The sequence below is a fragment of the Ochotona curzoniae genome, unplaced genomic scaffold (assembly GCF_017591425.1).
Source record: "Ochotona curzoniae isolate NIBS_2020 unplaced genomic scaffold, NIBS_Ocur_1.0 contig_3622, whole genome shotgun sequence".
Lineage (NCBI taxonomy): Eukaryota > Metazoa > Chordata > Mammalia > Lagomorpha > Ochotonidae > Ochotona > Ochotona curzoniae.
Genome location: NW_024465926.1, coordinates 21216576 through 21240441, shown reverse-complemented (window position 1 = coordinate 21240441; position 23866 = coordinate 21216576). Strand labels below are relative to the sequence as shown.

The 23866-nt window shown below is 44.1% G+C and overlaps 1 protein-coding gene across 3 annotated transcripts; it reads left to right on the top strand.

The window, feature by feature from the left end:
• Nucleotides 1-138: 138 nt before the first annotated feature.
• Nucleotides 139-23866, top strand: OGFOD1 (2-oxoglutarate and iron dependent oxygenase domain containing 1). 3 transcript variants are annotated; one of them, XM_040982677.1, is made up of 13 exons: nt 139-331; nt 2145-2290; nt 5795-5841; nt 9571-9671; nt 13563-13679; nt 14199-14290; nt 14540-14668; nt 14960-15073; nt 17362-17441; nt 18088-18404; nt 21982-22104; nt 22625-22683; nt 23511-23866. In XM_040982677.1, exons 1-13 carry the CDS (start codon nt 178-180, stop codon nt 23670-23672), a joined length of 1641 nt encoding a protein of 546 aa, XP_040838611.1. In that variant the 5' UTR covers nt 139-177; the 3' UTR covers nt 23673-23866. The 3 variants fall into 3 exon arrangements, with proteins under 3 accessions (XP_040838611.1, XP_040838613.1, XP_040838612.1); XM_040982679.1 differs by lacking the exon at nt 14540-14668; XM_040982678.1 differs by lacking the exon at nt 14960-15073.

The window sequence follows — 23866 nt, the reverse complement described above, 5'->3', positions numbered from 1 at the left end:
ATTGCCGCAATATAGCGTTCCTCCATTGGTAAATTAATTATAGGCCCCGCCCCCATAGCTTGAGCGTTTTCCATTGGATAGCGCTGGAGAACATAGGACTGGAGGCATTCTGGGAATTGTAGTCGCTGTGGTGGGAGAAGTAGGTGCGTGATCAGTGTGGCCTGAGATTGTGCAGAGATGAATGGGAAACGTCCCGCAGAGGCCGGGCCGTGCCGCGGAGGGAAAAGGGGCAAGAAGGAAGTTATTGCGGAGTTTTCTGAAGCTGTCACGGAGGAAACCTTGAAGAAGCAGGTGGCTGAAGCGTGGACTAGCAGGACGCCGTTCAGCCACGGTAATCGGGGGCTCTGATGGCTGCGCCGGCGCGCGGGGGTCTGGAACGCAGTCCTGGGCAACCCCGCCGCACGCGGAAAGGGGAGGACGGTGGGCACCTGCGACCCTCCTACCTCGCTGCTGCTCCCTTCCATCCCGCATTCAGTGTGGATCTAGAAACCCAAGAAGAGAAGGAAGTGTAGGCCGGAGAGCTTTGGGAAGTAGAGGGACCACGAGTTGGTAGCTGAATTCGGGAGGCAGCGATTAGAGGGAATTGGCCTCCTCTCCCTTGCATGTGCGTCGCAGGGCAGTGGATTTAACTTTCTGACACCTCAGAGACCGTCGTGCTTAACGTCGGAAAGATGCCGAATGGGATTCATAAGCTGAGGAGTGTGGGTCACTCCCCGCCAGGGTGATGCTCCCTGGTCCCAGGATGCCCTCCTCAGAGCTGCAGAAGGAGCAGGTGCCTGAGCTTAACTCAGTTTGACGTGGTTGGCCACCTGACCTGGGAAAGTAAATGTGGGTATGCTGGAAGATTAGAATCTCAACGTCGGATGTCACCTTCTAGCATGTCCTATGGTTCGTTTGGAAGTTTGCGTGGTTTTTATTTCCTGTTTGTTATTTAAAACAGGTTAGAGTTCATATGATATTACGATATTTTACGCGCAGCTAATTCCCGCAACCTGGTTCTTTACTGTGAGCCAAAAACACTAGACGCTTCGAGGTATCTTAGGTTTATTCCAGTGAGGGTGTTGGAGAGGCGAGGGGGGGGGGAAGAGTAAGATGAGTGGGTGAGAGGGGCCGGAAGGAAAAGAGACCGAGCCGCACCTGGGGGCCTTTTTGTCTGCAAGGTGTGGGGGGCGGGGATTGGGAAGGATTTAGGGCAGGGCCCAGGCGGATTGGTGCCTGAGACTGTCACAGGTGATTGCCTAAGAATGATTGGTAAGTGGGCAGAGTTGGGGAAGGGGCTGGAAGATTGGGGGTGGGATTCTCAGGTGAAATGGCCCATAGGTGGACAGCTGGACTGGCGCGAATTTCGTGAGCCGTGAGGAAGAGGAAATGGCGTAGGGTCCAGGGTAGGATAGTCGAAGAACTCCTTACATTTCCTTTGTGAAGTGCTTGAGAAGAGAAGGGAATCCTCCGGCGTGTGCTGGATCAAGGTAGCTGAGTGTTTCGTGCAAGCCCTGAACACTGATTGCGTCTCAGTTTCCTCCTCTGGAGGATGGGCATATTGCCTGAAAGGATTAAATGAAAGAATGCTTATACAGCCCTTACTGTATGTGCTAGGTGGTAGTGGTGAATATGGGGCCGTTCATACTCCTGGCCAACAGAGGCACTGGGTGAAATGTTGCGATAGAAATTAAAAAAAAAAAACAAACAGAGGACCTTATGCCTTAACTGATTGGGGGCTGAGGAGGAGGGGGACTGAAAAAAAAAAAGCAAAGTCCTCCTGTGTAGGGACTGACTGGAGGAAGGATAAAGTAGGGTAGGAGAGAAGTCGCCAGCCGGTGTTGCTGCTCTTACTCTTGGGGCAGGTGAATGAGACATCCAAGCCATGTTCAATTCAGTACATAACCATTGAAACAGTGCAAGAGCAGACTCCTTAGTTGCCTAGCATCGCCCGTACTTATTTTAAGGACTGGTATTTTAATCGTGCATTCTATTCTTTTAAAAATGGCAGAGTGGATTAAGAAAAGCAGAGCATATCTCCCCCTGTATCTTAGAAATTTTCAGTTATGTTTCTCAAATTCATGGCCATTGTCTTTCATTCTCTCTCTACTATGTCAAAAACACAAAGAGGAACAAAGCCATAGGTGATGTTTTCCTTCCGACAGAGGCTGTTGTCATGGATATGGAGCCCTTTCTGCACTGTGTGATCCCGAACTTCATCCGAAGCCAGGACTTCCTGGACAGCCTGCAGAAGGAACTTTTGAACTTGGACTTCCACGAGAAATATAATGATTTATATAAATTCCAGCAGGTATTTCCTTTCACTTAGCTCTTCCACCGCAGAAAACTCACTATCTTTTAATCTTCAGGTACCTTTAAGACTTAAAAGTTCTAGATTTTGCCTTAGAAGGGCATCATGTCGGCATTTTGAAGACATTTCTTCATATCACATAAATGTACTGAGTATAAACTATGTGTTACATGCAGTGATGAATATATATGGGAGGCTTTGGCAGTTCTTTTCCTGTAAGACTTTAAAATAAAGTCGATCATGGTAATTGCAGAAATAGCCAAGACCTACATGAAGTTAATTAATAAGTACTTCATAAGCAAAGGGATAAGGTGTGCTTTGATGAGCTGTTTGCTGCACAGAGGCATACATTGAATGATAACCATTTTAGCAATTTTTTAAAAAGATTTATTTATTTTTATTAGAAAGGCAGATATAGATAAAAGGAGATACAGAAATAAAGATCTTCCTTCCACTGGTTCGCTACCCAAGTGGCCACAACAGACAGAGCAGAGCTGATCTGAAGCCTCTTCCGGGTCTCCCATGCAGATGCAGAGTCCCAAGGCTTTGGGCTGTACTTGGCTGCTTTCCCAGGCCACAGTCAGGGAGCTGGATGGGAAGAGGGACTGCTGGGACATGAACCGGCGCCCATATCGGATCCTAGCATGTGCAAGGCGAGGACTTTAAGCACTAGGCTACCATGCCAGGCCCTAAGCAAATTTTTTCAAGGTTTATCATTTATTCTAAAAGTAAAACATCAGAGGATAACGACCTTGGCTTTAGCCTGGTCCAGACCTGGCTGTTGGGAACACTTGGAGAGTGAACCAGCAGATGGAAGATCTGTCTTTCTCTCTTGTTCTGCCTTTCAAATGCATAAGTAAATCCTAAAAGAAAAAAAAGGATAGTGGAAGATGTTCACATATTGAAGAATGAATTTATAATGTGGTATATCCATACAATGAAATACTACTGAGCCATTAAAAAAAGAATGCAATTAAGCTGTTGTAGTAGTGTGGATGGAGTGTGACAGCATGCTGATTAAAAGAATGTAGGCACAGGGGTGCTGTTGTGGCATGGAGGTAAAGCCAGCATCCCATAGGGGCATTGTCTGTGCTCCCATTGTTCCACTGATGATCCAGCTCCCTGCTTATGGCTTGGGAAAATTGGTGGAGGAGGACTGCTCAAGTGTTTGAGCCCCCGCTACCTACCTGGAAGACCAGATGAGGCTTCTGGCTTCGCCCAACCCTTCTCATTGTGCCCATCTGGCGGTTGAACTTGTAGATTTAAGATGTTTCTCTGTCTCTGTAATTATCTCCCTTTTTTTTAAAGAGAGAAAGTGCCGGAGTCCGGCTCCAGCTGAGCTTGGGACTCACCAAAGATGCATAGAATAGGCGTAGAGAAAATATATGGACCACTACAATTCCAGGATCATAATGGAAAGTGTGAAAGAGCTGTCCCCTTTATTTATACAGAAGTAGTCACAAGCTCTGGAATTTGCATGGTCAAGTGGGTGTATCCAAGAATAGTTTTACCATTTGTTTCACCTAATGACTCAATAGAAGTTCCGACTACAATTCTTATTCTACAACTCAATCTCATATCACAAAGAAAAGGGGAACCTAAAGATCAAGGAAAGAATGAAACCCTAAACACAGATCCCTTCTTTAGCATAAGGTCCATGGGGACAGCCAAGACAGCGTGAATAATAAAAGGTCCTTTGGCAAAACATTATTGACATTAAGCTCCAAGCTCACATTGATAGTAAAAAGCCAACAATAGCAAACAATGTCTGAATGGATTAGAATTCTTCCTCAGGGTGGAGCTGCATTCATGGGTCTTTAGAAACATCCTCGGGCCCTGCCATGCAGGGGGAATTTCCTTGCGGCCCTGCCTGCAGTGGAACAATACTCTTCACACCGAATCTCATGATTCACTCCCCAAGTGGCTGCAACATCTGGAGCTGAGCTTAGCCAAAGGCAGCAGGAGCCCGGAGCCTCTTCCGGATCTCCCATGCGGGTACAGGATCCCAAGATTTTGTGTGGTCCTCAACTGCTGTCCCCAGCCACAAGCAGGGAGCTGGATGGGAAGTGGAGCTGCCGGGAGTAGAACAGAACCCATATGAGCTCTCAGGCGTGCACGGCAAGGACTTTAGCTGCTAGGCTACCAAACTGACCCGTGTGTGTGTAATTCTAACTTTCAAATCAAAAGATCTTTTTTAAAAAAAGCTAGATACAAAAGTTTATATGTTGTGTGATTCCAGACTATTCCAGAGTTAGCAAAGAAATCTTAGAGGCAGGAAGTAGATGAGTGCTGCTAAGAGATGGGGGATACAGGATTTCTTTTGAGATGAGAAAAGGTTCTTGAATGGAGAGTGTTGGTGGTTGCCCAACATTATCTGTACTAAAATCCACTGGATTATACACTTTCAGATGGTTAAAATAGTAAATTTTCTATAATGTATATTTTATTTCAATAAACATGGAGATGGAATCATGTTTCACCTTTAAATTCTAATAAATCTTCATTTCTTTGAGTGAAAACCAATGTACTGAAGAACTTAGGTGTTTTCTGCCTTTTGTAATTCCTGCCTTAATGGCTTGGCTGGGGGCCGTGTGAGCTCCAGGCCTGATAGTCTATGTGACTAGGCAGACCACTCCTCAGGAAGGAGGTACCTGGTGTTTGATAAGATTCACCACCCTATAGTTCATTGATTTGTACGTTTTGAAAGTTGCTTGCTTCAAACCCACCAATAGAAGCCTGCTAAATCATAACTGTATAATTAATAGCCTGAAATGTATAAGAACAGCTGGGTTGTTCACCCTGGCTCGGGCTCACTCTCTCCCCTTGCTGCAGACTCAGATGCGGCTGCCCCTCCCCCAGCCCAGCCCTAGGTGGCTGGGAGACCTAGGCTAACCTGAATAAACCACCTTTATGCCTTAGCACCGACTTCAGACTTGATGATTATGTGGGAATTTCAAAATCCGGCACAACAGTACTTCAAATACGACTGGGTGCCGGGTTACCTGAGGCCTCATTTTCCCGGTTAGGGTTAGGCTGACAGCCCCGGCTCTCTGCTAGTTAGTCCCCTGTAGTGTCTTGACTAGGCCAGGCAGGTGCTATCCTTAGGGCCTGAAGGCTCTTCACCTGGCTCGTTGACACCTTGGCACACTGCCCAGCCTCCTTCAGGCCTCTCTGAAGGCCACGAGATTGCAAATCCCATTCGGCTGTCCCAGTGGCTTTTTTACAATATGCTAATCACCTTCTGTATGCTGTTAAATTTTTTTTTCAGTTTATTGCCTATTTCGTTAAGTAAACCTAAGTATGTCTTGGATGAATATGGCACAGAGAAGCTGCGTAATGTGGCCGAGTCACAGAGCTTCCATATGGAGGAGGCCTGGCTCAAGCTTAGGCGGGTTAGTTTGGGGACATATAGACAGTGGCACAACGCTGTGTAGCCAAACGCTCACTAAGTACTCTCTTCCATTTCTCTACAAAAGAATTTTTTTTCTTTTTTTCATGGTGAAGTCTGATGATTTGAAGAAGAGAAAAGAGCCTCATATCTCTGCTTTAAGGTAAAGATATCATACTTATTGGGTGCCTAACATCTGCTAAAAGAGCGGCAACTGTCTTAGCTGCTGTACCTGTAAACTGTGAGTGCTGTTTTCCCATTCTATAGAGGAGGAAGCAGACTCGGAGAAAGCTGTTTGTTTCACTTAACTAACATTGAGGGAGCTGAGATTCGAACCCAAGTCTGCCTCCTAGGCCAAAGCTCTCAATGGTAAAATATTCAGCTTGGTTAGTAATCAAAAAAACGCAGATTTACAACTCAGGATTCCATTCTTACGTTAATACGTAAGATTGGCCAATATTTGAAACAACTGTATGTTGACAGAAGTGCAGATATCTTGAAGGTAGTAAAGAAAGTTCATGGAAAATTGGAATTAAAAGATAAATTTAGGGGTTGGCATTGTGGCATGAGCCGGTAAAGCTACCATCTGCAATACTGATGCCCCAATTGGGTGCTGATTCCTGTCCTGGCTGCTCCCCTTCCCATTCAACTTCCTGCTGTCAGCTTAGGAAAAGCAGTGGAAGATGGCTTGAGTGTTTTAGTCTCTGCCACCTATCTAGAAGAACAGATGGCCTTGGCCTGGCCCATCCCAGGCCAGTGCAGCCGTCTGGGGAGTACACCACATGGAAGATCTCCTGTCCTCTGACTTTCAAATAAATAAACAAATCTTTTTTTTTTTTTAAGATAAATAAATGATCTTTAAAAGTGTGCATGTTTTAGTGTAGAATTTTGAGAAAATAATCAAGGATGTGCTTAAAGATTCAATATACAATTGTTACAATGTAGTATGTAGTGATGAAGGATTACGTATAGGATATTTCTTATCCAAATGCTTGGGTATTTCAATTATATCTTTATACTAGAATTATTTTTTTAAAGATTTATTTTATTTTTATTGGAAAGTCAGATATACAGAGTGGAGGAGAGACAGAGAGGAAGATCTTCCATCCATTGATTCACTCCCCCAGTGGCTACAACAGCCAGAGCTGAGCCAATCTGAAGCCTGGAGCTCAGAACCTCTTTTAGGTCTCCCATGTTGATGCTGGGTCCCAACGCTTTGGGCCATCCTCGACTGCCTTCCCAGGCCACGAGCAGGGAGATGGATGAGAAGCAGGGCCGCCGGGATTAGAACCAGCACCCCTATGGGATCCTGGCGTGTGCAAGGCTAGGACTTTAGCTACTAGGATATTGTGCCGGGCCCTGTACTAGAATTATTACAGAACATACTCATAATTCGTGGGAAGAATTGCTGTAGAACCTTCAAATATGGTTTCCCTAGCCCAGTGCGCAGTAAGCCAATTCCTAACATGGGCTAGTAGAAGCATTACTGTCGAGGTCAGAGCAAGCCAGTGCACAATTCCCAGGCTCCCGAGGAGGGAGCAGCAAAGCTTCTGACAGATGAAGTTAGGGTCGCAGGCGCCTGGTTGGGCTGCAGCACTCAATATCCCTCCTTTGATTGGTCAGCTATATCCCGTCCTGTGGGGAGTTAATGGTGACAGTAGGCTCCAGTCAGGTGATAATTACTTGTTGCTCAGGACCTGTGGTTGACACCCCTCTAGACAAGTGTTATCTAAGGGAGACGAGTGAGCTCATGAGTCTCATGACCTGTGAACTCATGCGTGCTATCCGGGGACTCCTGCAGGGCCTGCTGCACGCCTCTTACCAGGGAGTGAGTGGTAGGAAGAGGTTCAATTCCAATCGTAAAAGCAGGGCAAGGAAACGGTAAGGGGGGAGGCTAAGACCAGCCAGTGTCTAGCTCTGCGCCAAAGGCACTTTATAGGGGCTTGAATTTTAGGATGGTTCAAAAGATGTGAAGTATATTTATGTGTATAATTTGAAGTAGCATAGTTTCAGAATGTTTTTAATTCATCATAATTAATGATTTCAAAGTTGATTGACTGAGCGTCTTGCAAATTATATTACAGATTGCTACATGGAGAGCCAATTAAACTGTTAAATGGAATTGTTCACTATCTTTATTGCTCTCCTATTAACATCAGAGTGTCTGGGAAAGAGCTAACTATTGTGCAGTTAGTTTAACGCTCACAATTATTGCAGTATAAAGTTAATTGAAGTCTACAACAGTGCTGCCCTCGTGTTCAGTGCGTGGTGGTGTTAGTGTTTGTGATACTGTGATTTGTGATAATAAATATATTTGGTCTTAGTCTCTGTTCCTAACCCTGCTTTTCCTAAAAGCTGAAATCGATGGAAGTGAATAGGTCCTCTCTCGTTATCCATAAATAACATCACGCCTGCACTTAGGTCCCTGAAATGATGTGAAAAGCCCCAAGGCATAAGGAGGATACTGGTTATCGTACTAGCAGTGTTAGATGGTTAGAACTTTCAGTCTCAACCACTGAAGCCTCCTGGAGGAAATAGCGGCTGATGATTGGTTAATAGTTCAATCCATGATGTCTGTATATTAAAGGCTCTGACACAACATCTAAGCACCTGTAGGTTCTAGAAGGTAGTATGAATACAGCTGACATGGAAGTTCCATACCCACACCTCCCCCCAATGCCTTGCCAAAGTTTGTTTTCCGTGTGGCTATCCCCTGAATTGCATCCTTATCCAATAAACTGGTAATCTACTAAGTACATTATCTAACAAATGAGCAGATCAGGGGCAGGTATTATGGGAACCTCTAATTTGTAGCCAGTCACATGTCTAAAGTGGGAGGAGCAGTCCTATAGGACTAAGCCCTAACCTGTGCAAGCCCTGGTAGGCGGTGTGAAAAATGAATGGAATTGTGGAACATCCAGTTAGTGCTTATCAAGCAAGAGCAACAAACTCTACAAACATTAGCAGAAGATTTATTCAGGGAAAAAATACTAGTGACCCAGGCCTACACAACACAAGTCCAATAACTGAATGACTTTTTGGAAGTGTGCAGAAGTGGTTGATTAAATTCTAGTCAAAATTTCTGTTCAGTGATGTTAAACATTCATTGGCACAGTGAACATATATTGGCTGAACCCAGAAAGGCAGGCTCTGGGTCAGGGGGAACAGGTTTCTTGCAGATAGGAGATGATTATTTTTAGAGCGTGATGATGACTAAACACATTAAGAAGCAAGGCATGCTGGGAAGAAGACTAATTAATTTTAAAAGGAGCATTTCTGGGAAAAGATAAGCAGAGTGCAGGTGAAGGGTAAAGAATTGCGCAAGGTTGCTCCAGATGGCCGGGCTGAGGCAGAGCCAGTGTGCACATCACCTGAAGATTAACAGCTCTGCGCTCTGACGCTCCTCGGAGCTCTGTGGGTGTTGCTCTTGAATGCTTCTCAGGCTTATACGGGAACAGTTTGTCCTTATGTCAAAGAATTCAGTGGGTAGGAGGAAACATACGCAATATTGAAAATGAACTGGGTGAAGAAAAGCAGTTGAACTTTCCATCCTGTTGCTGAAGAGCGTGTCTGAACATCAATCATTTGGAGTGGAACACTGATGCGGTAGACCGTTAGAACAAAGGGCAAACTGCCGACACCAGAGGGCACATGTGGAATTTAAGGGCAGGAAAGCACTGAGAAAGTGAAGCGCTCAGCAGGACTGAACTAGGAGATGTGCACATGTGTCCCTCTGGGAACATAAGTCTTAAACCCTGTAAGTTTAAACTGAGAACATCTGTCAAGATGTCCTGGATGAAATCTAAGAGTGAATCAATCTCCTGAATTAACTGTAAGCTGCAAGAACGAATAGCTGTGGCATCGTGCCAGAATCTTTTGTTTCCGTTTCTAGGAAGCTCATGTTTGAAGATTTCCGAGCCTGGCTTTCAGATGTCTCTCAGATTGACCTGGAACCAACCATTGACATGTCCTGTGCTAAATACGAATTCACCGGTAAGGAAGATGAGGCTTAGGTATCTTGGGCTTAGAGGCCTCATGGCATCACTGGTGGAGAGATGACACCAAAATGCCAAATACCAGCCTGCGTGGCCCTGTGGGATATCGGGATCTCCCTGATAAGGACCTAACTTCCATACAAGTACTGAATATACCTGGCAGGGTGAAAGGTTCTATTTGTGGGTGTGGTGAGAACTGTTGACAAGTTGCTCATAATACAACTGCGTACCAGCTTTAGACATAATAGCAAGAAATTCAGAAGTGATAAGAAAAATTATAGTCTTGGGTTTGCTAAGGAAGAAGCATATTCCTTAACACTATTTTCCCATTTCTTTTTTGTTCTGAAAGTACTAAGTGAAGACATTTTCTTAAAGGGGAGAAAAACCAATGTAAGAGAAGCTGACAGTGTGAGCCCTCGAGGTCGCCTTCTCCTCCCTGCCCCCTTCCTCCTCGGAGGTGTCCTCTGTCACCAGTGTGGGTGCCTTTTTGCAGTTCTCTTGCAGAGTGCATAAATATCATTTAAAAAACAAGTGAAGGTATTTTTTTTTTAATTTTATAAAACATTTTCAAAGATTTATTTATTTTTATTTGAAAGCCAGATTTACACGGAGAGATTTTTCCATCTGCTCTTTCACTCTCCAAAATGGCTGCAATGTCCAGAGCTGGGCTGAGCTGTGCTGAGCTGTGCTGGTCTGAAACCAGGAGCATTTTCTGTGTCTTCCATATGGCTGCAGGGGCCTAAGGACCTAGTCATCTTCCACTGCTTTCCCAAGTGACCAATAAGAAGCTGGATGGGAAATGGAGTAGCCAAGACATGAACCTGCACTCACATGGGATGCTAGCACTGCAGAGGGAGGATTAATTTGCTATGCTACCATGCTGGCCCCTGTGAAATAAAATTTTGATTTGGGTTTCCTGTCATAGAACAATCTTGGAGAAGTGTAACCTGGTGTACATTTTTTTTTAAGATTTATTTATTTTTATTAGAAATGCAGATTTACAGAAAGCAGATCTTCCATCTGCTGGCTCACTCCCCAAGTAGCCACAATGCCCAGAGCTAAGCTGATCCGAAGCCAGGAGCTAGAAGCTTCTTCTGGGTCTCCCACACAAGTGCAGGGTCCCAAGGCCTTGGGTCATCCTCAACTGCCTTCGCAGGCCACAGGCAGGGACCTGGAAAGAAAGCGGAGCAGCCGACACATGAACTGGTTCCCATATGGGATCCTGGTGCATACAAGGCAAGGACTTTAGCCACTCGGCTACTGCACTGGGCCTGGTACTGATTTTTATACAGTATTACTTTGTGATACATATGAAAAAGTTATAGCATATGCATTTATCCATCTAGATTTTTTTTTCTTTTCAATTTGAAGCAATTTCAAGCTTACAGAAAGGTATCAAGAGAGTCTAAATAATTTATTTCCTATTTTTACCTGAAATTAACTTGTCATGCTTTTTGATGATCCCCAAATACTTGAGTAATTCCTGTAACAATGACATCTTACATGATGGCAGTGAACCATCAAAATCAGAAAATCGCATCCGTGGGCTGCATTCAAATTTCACTATTTAGTCCTTACAGTAAAAGGATCTGGTTTATTAAATTTATTTATTATTACTTGTCAGCCACCTCAGTTTATAGCAGTTCTTCAGTCTTTCCCAACCTTTCATGATCTTGCTACTTCTGAAGGATTTATAAATAATATGTAAAATCTTTCTTCAGTTTGAGTATGTCCAGTGACTCCTCTTTGTTAGGTCAGACAGTGCAATTCTTTTCGGGAATAATTACAAAATGAATGCAGTGTTCTTTTCTGTTTCTTTTCCCCCCATCATTTAATATATATGTTTTGAAGAGTTATTTTATGTAAATATGCATTTCCCACCAAATTTTGATTCACTTGTTTTATTATCCAGTAACATTTTTTGCTAAATGATTACTACAAAAATTGGCAAATGAGATTTTATGATTTTCTAATGTAAAGAAAATCTTCCTTTTCTGCATTACACATTCATTTATTTCTATTTACATTAATTTGGGGGTTACTATTTATGAAATTGGCTATTATCAGCTGTACCATTGTACTTAATCTTAGCCAAAAGACTGAGATGTGATAGTTATTGCCATTACACTGACATTCATATTGTTACCAGTTTGATCAAGGAAAGCCCCCTCAAACTGAGTTCTGTCTGTTTTTGCGATATCCCCATTGTTCTCATTTCTAGTTTTTTTCTTGCAAAACAAGATTTCCAAGGTTTATATTTATATTTTCCATGTCCAATTCCTCTGATGACCTGGACTGGGCCATTATTCCAAAGAATCCTGATCATTCGTTTGTGGAAAATAAATGATAGCTTAAAAATAGTGATATCTATCAGAGTTCTGGTTCAAATCCCAGCTACTTTTCGTCCAGTCCAGCTCCCTGCTTGGGGAAAGCAGGGAATGGGGGCTCGAATATTCATCATGCAATTTGTGGCTTTAGTTTGGCCCAACCCTGGCTCTTACAGCGGAGTGACACAGCAGCTGGAAGATACTGTGTGCCTCTGTCAGTTTGCCTTTTGGATAAGTAATAATTCTTATTGTTTTTTTAAGGTTTATTTATTTTCATTGAAAAGTTAGATAGAGAGGAGGAAAGACAGAGAGGAAGATCTTCTGTCCACTAACTCGCTCTCCAGGTGGCCACAACAGCCGGAGCTGAGCCAGGACACAAATTGGCACCCATATGGGATCCCGGTATGTACAAGGCAAGGACTTTAGCCACTAGGTTATTGCACCAGGCCCAAATAACAATTCTAATAAAAAGAACTTTTTTCATGATTTGTGGCCTGGACTCTAGATACCTTTGCTATTAGAGGTTTACTGCTCCTGTAGCTTTTGAATGAAAAGAAATACCAGACATTTATTTGTATGCATTTACTTACCCATGTGGGTGCACACATACATTTAATACTTGCACATATTTTTGTATCTGTATATGTATATAGATTCAGAAAACCAGCTTCACATTGATTCCTGCAGTGCCAGGTGACCACCAGAGTTCATTAAATTTCCTCCTTTATTGTAATTGTAATTCTCTTCCTCAACAGTGCAAAGACCTGACTACCATTATCATATGTATGTAGTTTTTTAAATATCTGCTTTATTTATTTGAAAGGCATTCTTTAGGATAGCCAAGAAAAAGAACCAGCTAACAAATAGGAGATGGAGGTGAATTCATAATCCAAGCAACAGAATAGTGGTACAGGCATTTAAAGTCATGTCAAGGGAGCAAGCACTTAGTTTAGCAGGTCAGAGGCCTGCTTTCCCCCTCAGAGTGCCTGCCTGTGATTCCTGACTTCCACTTCCTGCCACCCATGTGGAAGCCCTAGGTTGTGCCTCTGACTCCAGCCCTAGCCCAGTCCTATCTGTCGTGGGCACTTGGGGAATTCATTTGTATTGGAAAGTCAGATATACAGAGAGGAGAGACAGAGAGGAAGATCTTCCATCCGATGATTCTCTCCCCAAGCAACCGCAACGACCAAAGCTGAACCAATCTGAAGCCAGGTACCTGGAGCCTCTCCTGGGTCTCCCGTGTGAGTGCAGGGTCCCAAGGCTTTGGGCCATCCTTGACTGCTTTCCCAGGCCACCAGCAGGGAGCTGGATGGGAAGAGGGGCCGCTGGGATTAGAATCGGCGCCCATATGGGATCCTAGTGTGTGCAAGGAGAGGACTTAAGTCGCTAGGCTACCACACTGAGCACAGAAGTTTCTTTAATTTTTTTGTGCAAATATTTTGTGTGCTGTTTGGGCCTGACACTTTACCATGGCTGTCAGATGAACTAATAATAAATGCAGAGGTCAGTGGCAGCAGCTTGTTGCCTGAGCAGGTCTCTAAGGGGTGATTTAACCGTTGCAGATGCCCTGCTGTGCCATGACGACGAGCTGGAGGGGCGCCGGATCGCCTTCATTCTGTACCTCGTCCCTTCCTGGGACAGGAGTTTTGGGGGCACCCTGGATCTGTACGACACTGATGGTAAGACACAGTTATGTTCATCACCACTGGTGACCCTTTCTGAATTAAAAAAAAGTCGCTTCTTCAACACCATTCTCATAGACAATATCTGTACTCCTCTGAGGAAATGGCAGCCATTTGTACTTAGTTCCTGCCTTAGTTGTCATTAATGCCAGTTGTACTTAAAATAATCATTATTCTAAGAATGAGAGTCAATTGGAGGTGGGTTTCTGCTTTGGAGCGCTGGCCAGGGAAAGGAGGAACACATACACACCTGCCAGGACCCTGTCGGAGCTGTGTTTACTGACGGACTCCAGCAGTTATCAGGACACTGAACACCCCTGCAGCCCCCATCAGTAATAGATGGATGGTCTAAAGAACAGATGCCACCTCGTGGAACTAGTGCGTGGGCAAGAAAAGCAGATGGAAGAGGGTGGATTTTTAGGGTATGTGTTGGCACCTTCAGAAACTGCAGACTGATCACGAGGGAAGTGAGCGGCCTGAAAGTGATGATAATGGCTGTTTTCTCTCCTGGTACAGAACACTTTCAGCCGAAACAGATTGTCAAGTCTCTTATCCCTTCATGGAACAAACTGATTTTCTTTGAAGTGTCTCCGGTGTCCTTTCATCAGGTAAAGATCGTAAGCTACAAACATATGGAGCGCTAACGATCATGCTTTACGGTCACCCGTGGTCCAAATCTGATCCATCTCCTGTAGGACTTCTTTTACACCTAACATGAAGGAGCCTGAAAAGAATGTGCATTGATTGGTCAACTCCCTCACTGTTCTGTCCGTTGATTGGTCAGCTCCCTCCCCACTCTGTGTTGATTGGTTGGCTCCCTCCCTACTCTGTTGACGTGCCACTGGTCTTACCCGCAGGTGTCTGAAGTTCTCTCTGAAGAGAAGTCCCGTCTGTCTATAAGCGGCTGGTTTCACGGTGCTTCGCTAACCAGGCCCCCCATCTACTTTGAACCCCCCATTCCTCGGAACCCTCACATCCCAAAAGATGTAAGCATAAATTATTTAGAGTCTTTGTCCTAAGAGCTGTAGCACATTATTTCCTCCCCTTATTTTAAAAGTTAGTAATTCCTAGTAGTGAAACGACTTCGAGCTTGCCCTCCCCAACTCCTTGGAGAGATGCTACAGTGTCTCTCTCCGGCAGTTTTACAGTATTTTATGTTTATAGGAAAAACTTAAGAGAGTGAAGATTTTCATGTATCTTGCTAGTCTGAAATGATAGAAGAACAAAAGCCATAGGAATTGTTAATTCATCTTTTAAATCTCCTCATTCTTTGCAAGCATGAGATTTTGTATGATTGGATCAATCCTACTTATCTGGACATGGAGTACCAAGCTCAGATTCAAGAGGAATTTGAAGAAAGTTCTGAAATTCTCCTGAAGGAATTTCTTAAGGTAGGCCACCTTTCCTATTCTGAACATTTTGTTTGGCAGGCCTACATCCTGACTGCCTGAAAGGCATCACCAGGAGTTTTTTGTTTTCATTTTGAAAATATAGAAATGATGATAGCTAACTTTTGTTTTCCGTTATTTTGGTAATAAGAGGTAAAAGTCTCTTGGATATTCCATTAGTCTTCAGAGGCTTGATAATGCACACACATACACAAGTTTCCATCCTAAGAGGCAGTCTTGCATTCTGTTCACTTGATGAGTATGGTGATTATTTAACAACATTGTTATTAATTTGTCTTCATTTTATTTGAAAAGTACAAAGGTAAAGATCTTCCATCTGGTGGTCCATTCTGCAAATAACTTTAACAGCCAGGTCTGAGCCGGGCCAAAGGCAGGAGCCCAGAACTCAGTTCCCGTGTGCTACAATGATGGCAGGGGCCCACACTCGAGCCAACATCTGCTGCCTCCCAGGGTGTGCATTAGCAGGAAGGCAGACGGGAATTGGGGCAGCCATGCACTCCAATATGACATGTTGGCATGCAAAGCAGCTTGTTAGCCATTACACTGAATATCCACCCCTTACTTCTCTTTTAATGTTGATTTACAAGGCAGAGTGATAGAAATCTTCTGTCTACCAGCCCAATTCCCAACTGCCTACAGCAGCTATACCGATAGGCCAGGCTATAGCCAAAGGTTCTCAACTTCATCTGGGTCTACTGCTTGGGAAGCAGGGCTTCAAGCAGAGGAGCCAGTCTGCTGCCTCACCTGTGCCCTGGCAGGAAGCTGGACCCAAAGAATTGTAACTCAAAGCAGCACTCTCAGGATAGTGCCACTCAGCCACCACTCTTGCCCCATCACTGCTTTTAATGATGGACCATTAATGAATATTGAAAGATGTATTTTTATGAAAAAGGCAGAGTTATAGAGAAAAGGAGAAAGAGAAAGATCTTCCACCTGCTAGTTCACTCCAGTGATAGCCACAGTGGCTGGAGCTGAGCTCATCTGAAGCCAAGAACAACTTTTGGTTCTCTCAAGTGAATGTAGGGGTCCAACTACTATGAGTCATCCTCCACTGCTTTCCTAGGCCATAAGCAGGAAGGTAAATCAGAAGTGGAGCAGCTGGGACTCTAGCCATCACCCATATGGGATGCCAGCACCACAGGCAGAGGTTTAGCTCACTGTGCCACAGCGCTGGCCCCAGAAAACCTATATTGATGTCTTAGAGTGCCTGTGGCCTTCCAAACTGAGCCAGTCACTAAATCTAGCCTCCATTACGCTGGGATAAGACTTGCCTTGCCTTCCTTGCGGAGTTGTTCTGTGAGCTGAATGAAGCAACACATGCTGAGGATGCAGCCAGGTAGTCATAGTCCTAAGAGCCATGAAAAAAAGGATGGGGAAATCTACATTTTATCTCACTGTCTTGGAATTTTTGTAGCTGATATTAGTATATTATAGAACTTAGGAAGTATTGTGGTGAGTTGGTTTAATCCTCATTGATTGAGATTCAATCATACTGCAGGCAAGATGTGCAGCTGATGGGATGCCTTAGGAAACTGCACTGAACAAATAAACATAAAACCTCTTAGGAAAAATTTTTCAGCATGTTTACCAGCTTCTTGTATTTGACTTTTTAAGTTTAGAATGCTTATTAAATAAAGAATCATCCAAAGAGTATTTTAATGTATTCATTTGAGAAGCAGAGAGTGGGAGAGAGAAAGATGCTCACAATAGCCAGAATCAAAAACAGTCCGGTCTCCCACCAGGGCGGCAGGAGCAATAGTGCCTGAGCCGTCACCACTGCCTCCAGGGTCTGTATGAGCAGGAAGCCAGAGTCAAGATGTAGAACCAAAACTCAAAACCAGGAAGTCGGTGGTACTAGGCTAGATAGCCACTCCTCAGAATCTATATTGTTGGGGCTGGTGCTATAGTGTAGTAAGTTAAGCCTCTGCTTGCACTGCCAGTATCCCATACGGGACTCCTATTGAGCTCCACCTCCACTTCCAGCCCAACTCCTTGCTAAAGTGCCTGGAAAAGCGGCAGAGGATAACCCAAGTGGTTGGGCCCCTGCACCCATGTGGGGGACCTAGAGGAAGTTCCTGCCTTCAGATTGGTTGGCCCAGTTTTGGCTATTGTGGCCACTGGGGGAGTGAACTGCAATTCTATATTTCAACCAAAAATTAAATAAATCTTTCTGTTTAAATGACTTGAATTATTATATAAGCTGTTATATCTGCCAAGCAAATATGAGACCTTAGGCTTACTAATTGCCTCTTTATTTGCCCATTTTCCAGCCTGAGAAATTTGCAAAGGTCTGTGAGGCCTTGGAGAAAGCAGATGTGGAATGGAACACCCGCAGTCCTCCTAACAAAAGGTAGAATCTATCATCCCAGACATTGGATTCAGCATTCAGCACCTACTTTTTTGTCTCTTAGACTCATCTCCAATATTAGGACACTTGCACTGAGGAAGTTTGGTTCCCAGGGACACCAGGAAGCAGGCCCTAACAAAGTCTTCCTCTGTAGTAACGTAACACTTCTGTGAGATATGCCAAGATCTCAGGGGGAAAATGCAAAACTAACGATCAGCAAATTTGTTTTGTTTAAATATTTATGTATGTATGTATTTATTTATTTACTTATCTGAGAGGCAGAATTACAGAGAAAGAGGGAAAGATAGAGAGATATCTTCCAAGTACTGGTTCACTCCCTAATTGACAGCAATCTCCGGTGCTGGACCAGATTGAAGCTGGATGCCTAGAACTTCATCCAGATCTCTCATGACGTCAGAGGCCCAAGCTCTCAGGCTGTCTTCCACTTCTTTCCAAGCACAGTAAGAGGAAGCTGAATGGGAAGTGCAACAGCCAGTACTTGAACCAGTGCTGATACAGGATGCCACCATGACAGGTGGCAGGTCAACACACTGCGCCACAGCGCCAGCCCCCCAGTGCTGAGCTTTTCTTTCCTGCATAATTTTACATTTGCGGCTTGGATGAGCAGATGGCCATTGCTGTCTTTCAGGTTTTACGAGAAGGCTGAGGAAAGCACACTGCCTGACATCCTGAAGGAGTGCATGGAGTTATTTCGCTCCGAGGCAATGTTCTTGCTGCTCTCCAACTTCACAGGCCTGAAGCTTCATTTCCTGGCCCCTTCAGAGGACAGTGAGACTGAGGACAAAAAAGAGGGAGAAGCAGCCTCAACTGCAGAGAACACGGAAGAGGGGGCCAGCCAGAGTTCCTCCGAGCCCCGGCTTCCTGAGGTGACCATCACCAGCAGCAGCCAGCAGAGCGATGGAGGAGAAGTGGAGTCAGAGTCTGAGGAAAAAGAAGCGAAGAAAGGTATGCTGTTGTTTGGATGCCTCCTGGACCGTTCAGCACTCGGTTAAACATTCATTTGACAAAAATGTCTTTGGTGTCTACTGGGCTGAGCTGGGAAACAAATCAGACAAGAAGAGGAGTACAAGGAGTGCAGTGTCTACACAAGCGATGCCAAGTGCTGTGCAGAATGCTGAGCAGGGTGATGTGAGGAAGGGCTGCATGGTCTGGAATAGCCCCTTCCAGGAGCCGTCGTTCCAGCAGATGTCTGAGTGACAAGGAAGAACAGCTAGTACACCTTGTTAGGCTAAGAGTAGCACAGATGATAGAGAAAACTGTGGCTAGCCCTGGCTAAAATTAGTCAAACACATAAGACTATAAAGGAGAGAAAAGGTTAACAGCTTATTTCTGCTAAGTACTAATAACAGCCTACGAAAATTGCCGAAATTTGGAGAACAGAAGGAAATGAGTATAAGTAAAGGCAGTGATGATCTCAGTAAAATGGAAGAGAAAACTCAGGACATTAAGGGGACGAACTTTTGTGAAAATGTTGGTACCATTAACTGAGCAGCTACAAATGCAGGTTAGCTGTCTCAGCACTCGCTGTGAAATCGGGAACCCTGTTACTCTGTTCCTGGTTTCAGTTTTGCCAGCTTCCACTTATGCTCAAGGATCTCTAGAAAAACCCTGTGCATGAGGAGACCAAAGACAAGGGCTGGGTTCCTGTGGGAGCAAAGGCAGTGGTGTCAGATGCTGATCAGAAGCAACGTAACTTATTCATGGAGACATTTAGGAAAACCCAAGGGTTAGCATTGTGGCAACAATGAGTTAAACTGCTACCTGTGTTGCTGGCATCCCATATATGTGCCAATGCAATCCCAGCTATTCCACCTCTTATCCAGCTCCCTGCAAACACACCTGGAAAGCAGCAGAGGATGGCCCGAGTCTGTGGGCCTCTGCACTCATGTGGGAGACCTAGAAGAAGCTCTTGGCTTCAGCCTGGCTCAGCCTTGGTCATTGCAGCCACTTGGGGATTGCACTAGTGGAGGGAAGAGCTCTCTTTCTCTGTCACTCTGCCTTTCAAATACATAATATTTAAAAAAAAAAATCCAACTCTTTCTCTATGCCATTCCATGCACAAATCAGCCTTTCTTTGAAAGATTGATTCTCCTTGATAATTGATAATGACTCAATGTCCACCTCTTAATGGAATCAGTGAAAATCAGTAGGCTTTTAAAAGATCTGTCCACTTCTATTTCTTTTTGGTTTCTGTTTTACAAGAACCTGCAACTTAGAAAAAAATCTGGGCCTTACTCTTCCAAGCATACAGTATATGTAAGATCCTAGACCATAGCAGAGTAAAGAACACAAAACTGGGTAAGAGGGCCCAGCATGGTAGCCCAGTGGCTAAATTCTCACCTTGTACATGGCAGGATCTCATGGGTGCCAGTTTGTGTCCCAGCTGCTCATCTTCCCATCCAGCTCCCTGCTTGTGGCCTGGGAAAGCAGTTGAGGACGCCCAAAAGCCTTGGGACCCAGCATCCATGTGGAGCTCCTGAGCAATGGCTCAGTTCCGGCCATTGCAGCCACTTGGGAGTGAACCATCAGGCAGAGGATCTTTCTCTCTGTCTCTCCTCTCTGTAAATCTGCATTTCCAATAAAAATAAATAAATCTTTAGAAAACAAAAAATATAACTGGGTAATAATAGTCACAGTCTATTATTATCATAGTCATTATTTCAAGGAAAAGCTATAAAACTTTTTATTGTAGTAAAAGTTACAAAATGACTAAGCAAATAATACTGGTGTTATATGTTGGCCTAGCTAGGGTATATCTAGTGAGATAACCAGACATGCCACAAACCTGGAAACTTTTTTTTTTTTTAAGATTTATTTTTATTATTTTTTTATTGGAAAGGTGGATATACAGAGAAGAGAGACAGAGAGGAAGATCTTCCGTCCGATGATTCACTCCCCGAGTGAGCACGACGGCCGATGCTATGCCGATCTGAAGCCAGGAGCCTCTTCCAGGTCTCCCACGTGGGTGGAGGGTCCCAAAGCTTTGGGCCGTCCTCGACTGCTTTCCCAGGCCACAGGCAGGGAGCTGGAAGGGAAGCGGGGCTGCTGGGATAGAACCGGCACCCTTATGAGATCCCGGGCGTGCAAGGCGAGGACCTTAACCACTGTGCCACCGCGCCGGGCCCACAAACCTGGAAATTTTAAGGTTGTTTTTCATTAATAAAAGTAACACGTTCAATTTCAGAATATTTAGAAAACGAAAGACAGGAATCATTTTCCACAGGTAGCTGCCATTAACATTTGTGACCCCTCTGGGCTTCTTCATACGTAGCATGCACAAGTCTATGTATGTGATTTATAATAAATAGACTTTTTTTAAAGTTAATTATTTGAAAGATAAAGGGAGAGGCAGAGTGGGATCTTCCATCCATTAGTTCACTCCCAAATTGCCACGCTGACCACAGCCTTGGTGGGCCAGGCTGGAGCCAGGAGCTTTTTCCAGGTCCATAGGTACAGGGGCACAAGCACTTAGGCCATCCTCTGCTGCCTTCCCTGGCACATTAGAAGGAAGCTGCATCACAAGTGAAGTGGCCAGGACTCAAAAGGCCACCCCCATGGGATACTGGTGTTGCAAGTAGCAACTTTATCTGCTATACCACAGTGCTGACCCATATATCCACATTTGTAGTGAGATTTTTAAATACATTGTTTTGTAACGCTTTTTCCCCCTTGCTTACTGTTTCACAGTAAATGTAGCAGATCTGCACAACCCTCACAGGAAACCCTTGCCTCCCCTAATCAAAAGTCTTATTTATGTGTCTGCTTTCCAACATTGTACTTGTAGCGCTTTAAGGATCTATTTTGCAGTGAAGAGCTTTGAAAGCCTACAGTGTATTTAACGACTGCAAGGTATTTCATAAACAGCCTTCACCAGGCTCTCTGTGTAAAGCGGTTTTCTTACTGTCAGCAGTTCCTTAGACTAGTTCCTTAAAAGTGCTACATCCAACACCACTCAGAATTTTAAGGAAATTGTTAAATTGCTTTCCCATAAAAAATGGTAGTTTTTAGATATAGTTTTGGTACATGATGCTTTCTTCCTGGCAACCTATTCACTGTGTTTTCTTAGTTTTCTTGTTCTGTAGGTGAAAGTGGCATTTGCTTCATCTGGTTAATGTACATGGTTGTACATTTCCCCCTCTGTGTTGGTTCTTTGGTTTTCTTTCATGAATTGTTGGTCTGACCTATGCATATTTATTTGGGATTTTTCTCCTTTTCTTTCCTCATTGTTAAAAATGTTGTGCTTCTAGATATAAACCTGTCCTTTGATGGCAGTGGTTTGCTGTGAATCTTATTGAGCCTGATTTTAGTTATCAGATCTGTCTTTGTTATAGAGGCAGTGACATGCTAACAATTTTCTTCTTTACCCTGAGATTAGATGTTTTAAAAATTCAGTTTTAACTTATTAACATGTTTTGGCAACTGAAACTATACTGTTTAAAATTTATGATGTAAAATTAGAGAAGTGAAAACTACTCTCTAACAGAAATTGTCAGACCAATACATCTTTTCTGATCTTTCTTAGACTCAGGTGTTCCCACATGTCAAGGGGAGCTGAGGCATTGGAAGACTGGTCACTACACTTTAATCCATGACAACAGCAAGACTGAATTCGCCCTGGACTTACTTTTTTACTGTGGTTGTGAAGGTAAAAGGGGAAAAGGAAAGCAGAGGGACAGTCTGCCGAGTGCCCCCTCGAGCTGACCAGATGCAGAAGTAATGCGCATTGGCTGGGGTCTTAGATCACAAGGATCTCAGACCTGGAAGGGTAGAGGTCATGACTTTGTCCTCCAGCTCTGAAAACTTATCTCTAACTAAGAAATGGAGGAATGGACCCTACCAGTTCCCCTCCTATTCCTCTCAGATCTCCAGCTTTTGTGTATCTGCTCTTTCGGGGTACATTTAATTCTCTCCCATAATTTTCCCATTCAAAGTCAGTTGGGTATGCATGCATTCTAGGGTAGCTGTCTTAGGAAATAAGGCGTTTAGGAAGAAGGAAATCCATAAGCTTCATGATAAATGTAAGTTCACAGATGAGATTGGTGAGTGCTGAGCTCCCAGGTGGCTCACTTGTAAGCAGCATGGGATCTGTGGTTTAAGCAGTGGTGTTAAATCCACACAGCATCTGAATGCTGACCATTTCTGTATGCTGTTTGTTTCCCTGTAAGGCTGGGAGCCAGAATTTGGTGGCTTTACTTCCTACATTGCCAAAGGTGAAGATGAAGAGGTAAGTTAGTTTTTGCTTGTTGTTCTTTAACATTTATTTATTTATTTATTTACTTACTTATTTACTTATTTATTTATTTGAAAGGCAAGGTCACAGAAAGAGGGAAGAGAGGTTTTCTACCTGATGGTTCTCACCCTAAATGCTGCAAAAGCTGGAACTGGGCCAGGCCTAAGCAAGGAGCCAGGAACTTCTGCGTCTCCTACAAGGGTACAGGAGCCTAAGCACCTGGGCCATCCTCCACTGCATTCCCAGGCAAATTGGCAGCAGGCTGAATTAGAAGTGAAGTGGTTAGGACATGAACCAGTGCTCAAGGGAGATGCTGGCGCTGCGGGCAATGGATCAAGTAGCTAAGGCACAGCAGTTGGCCCAGTTGGTTACTTTTGGCAGCAATTTCTCCTATCGGTTCTTTCATCCTCCAGAAACCAGATTTTGTGACCTCTGTCAGTGTCTTCAGCTGATCAATCCATGTTGGTCAGTTGACGGTGGTTCCAGGTTATGCCAGAAAACACTTACAGATAAAACAGTAAGCATTTATTTGATCTTACTGAGAAATGCTTAATTAGGGGCCATGTGGTATATCCCACAAATCTTTCAGTGTATTAAAAAGTAAGTGCATTAAAGAAAATCCGTCTGAGGACTTGCTGGAATGGGGTCACTGGAAAATGTCTTGACACCCAGAACAAAAGTGCTTCTAGTGAGGGATTCCGCAGAGGACCCCACCCCCGGCTTCAGTTCTTGATCTGGAAGCTATCTGTTCCCTGGTGAATGATAGATGAGTTGAAATGAATTGTCGTGTTCTCATGCATCATGTTGCTTGCCTGTTTCAGCTGCTAACGGTGAATCCAGAAAACAATTCTTTGGCACTGGTCTACAGAGATAGAGAGACTCTGAAATTTGTCAAGCATATTAACCACCGAAGCCTAGAACAAAAGAAAACCTTCCCAAACAGAACAGGTTTCTGGGACTTTGCATTCGTCTATTATGAATGACAGGACTAGACAAAACCGACACATGCTGAGAAGTCTGGAAGAGCCAGGCCTGGAGCTACAGCGGCATGGTGATCTGTCCAGCAGCATTCTGCACACTGCTTATCCGTCCATAGGATTCATGTCAATCATCTTCAATCAGGACCTGAACCGTGGACTTACCTCGATTTAAAGAAAAAAAAGAAAAAAGTGTGTTT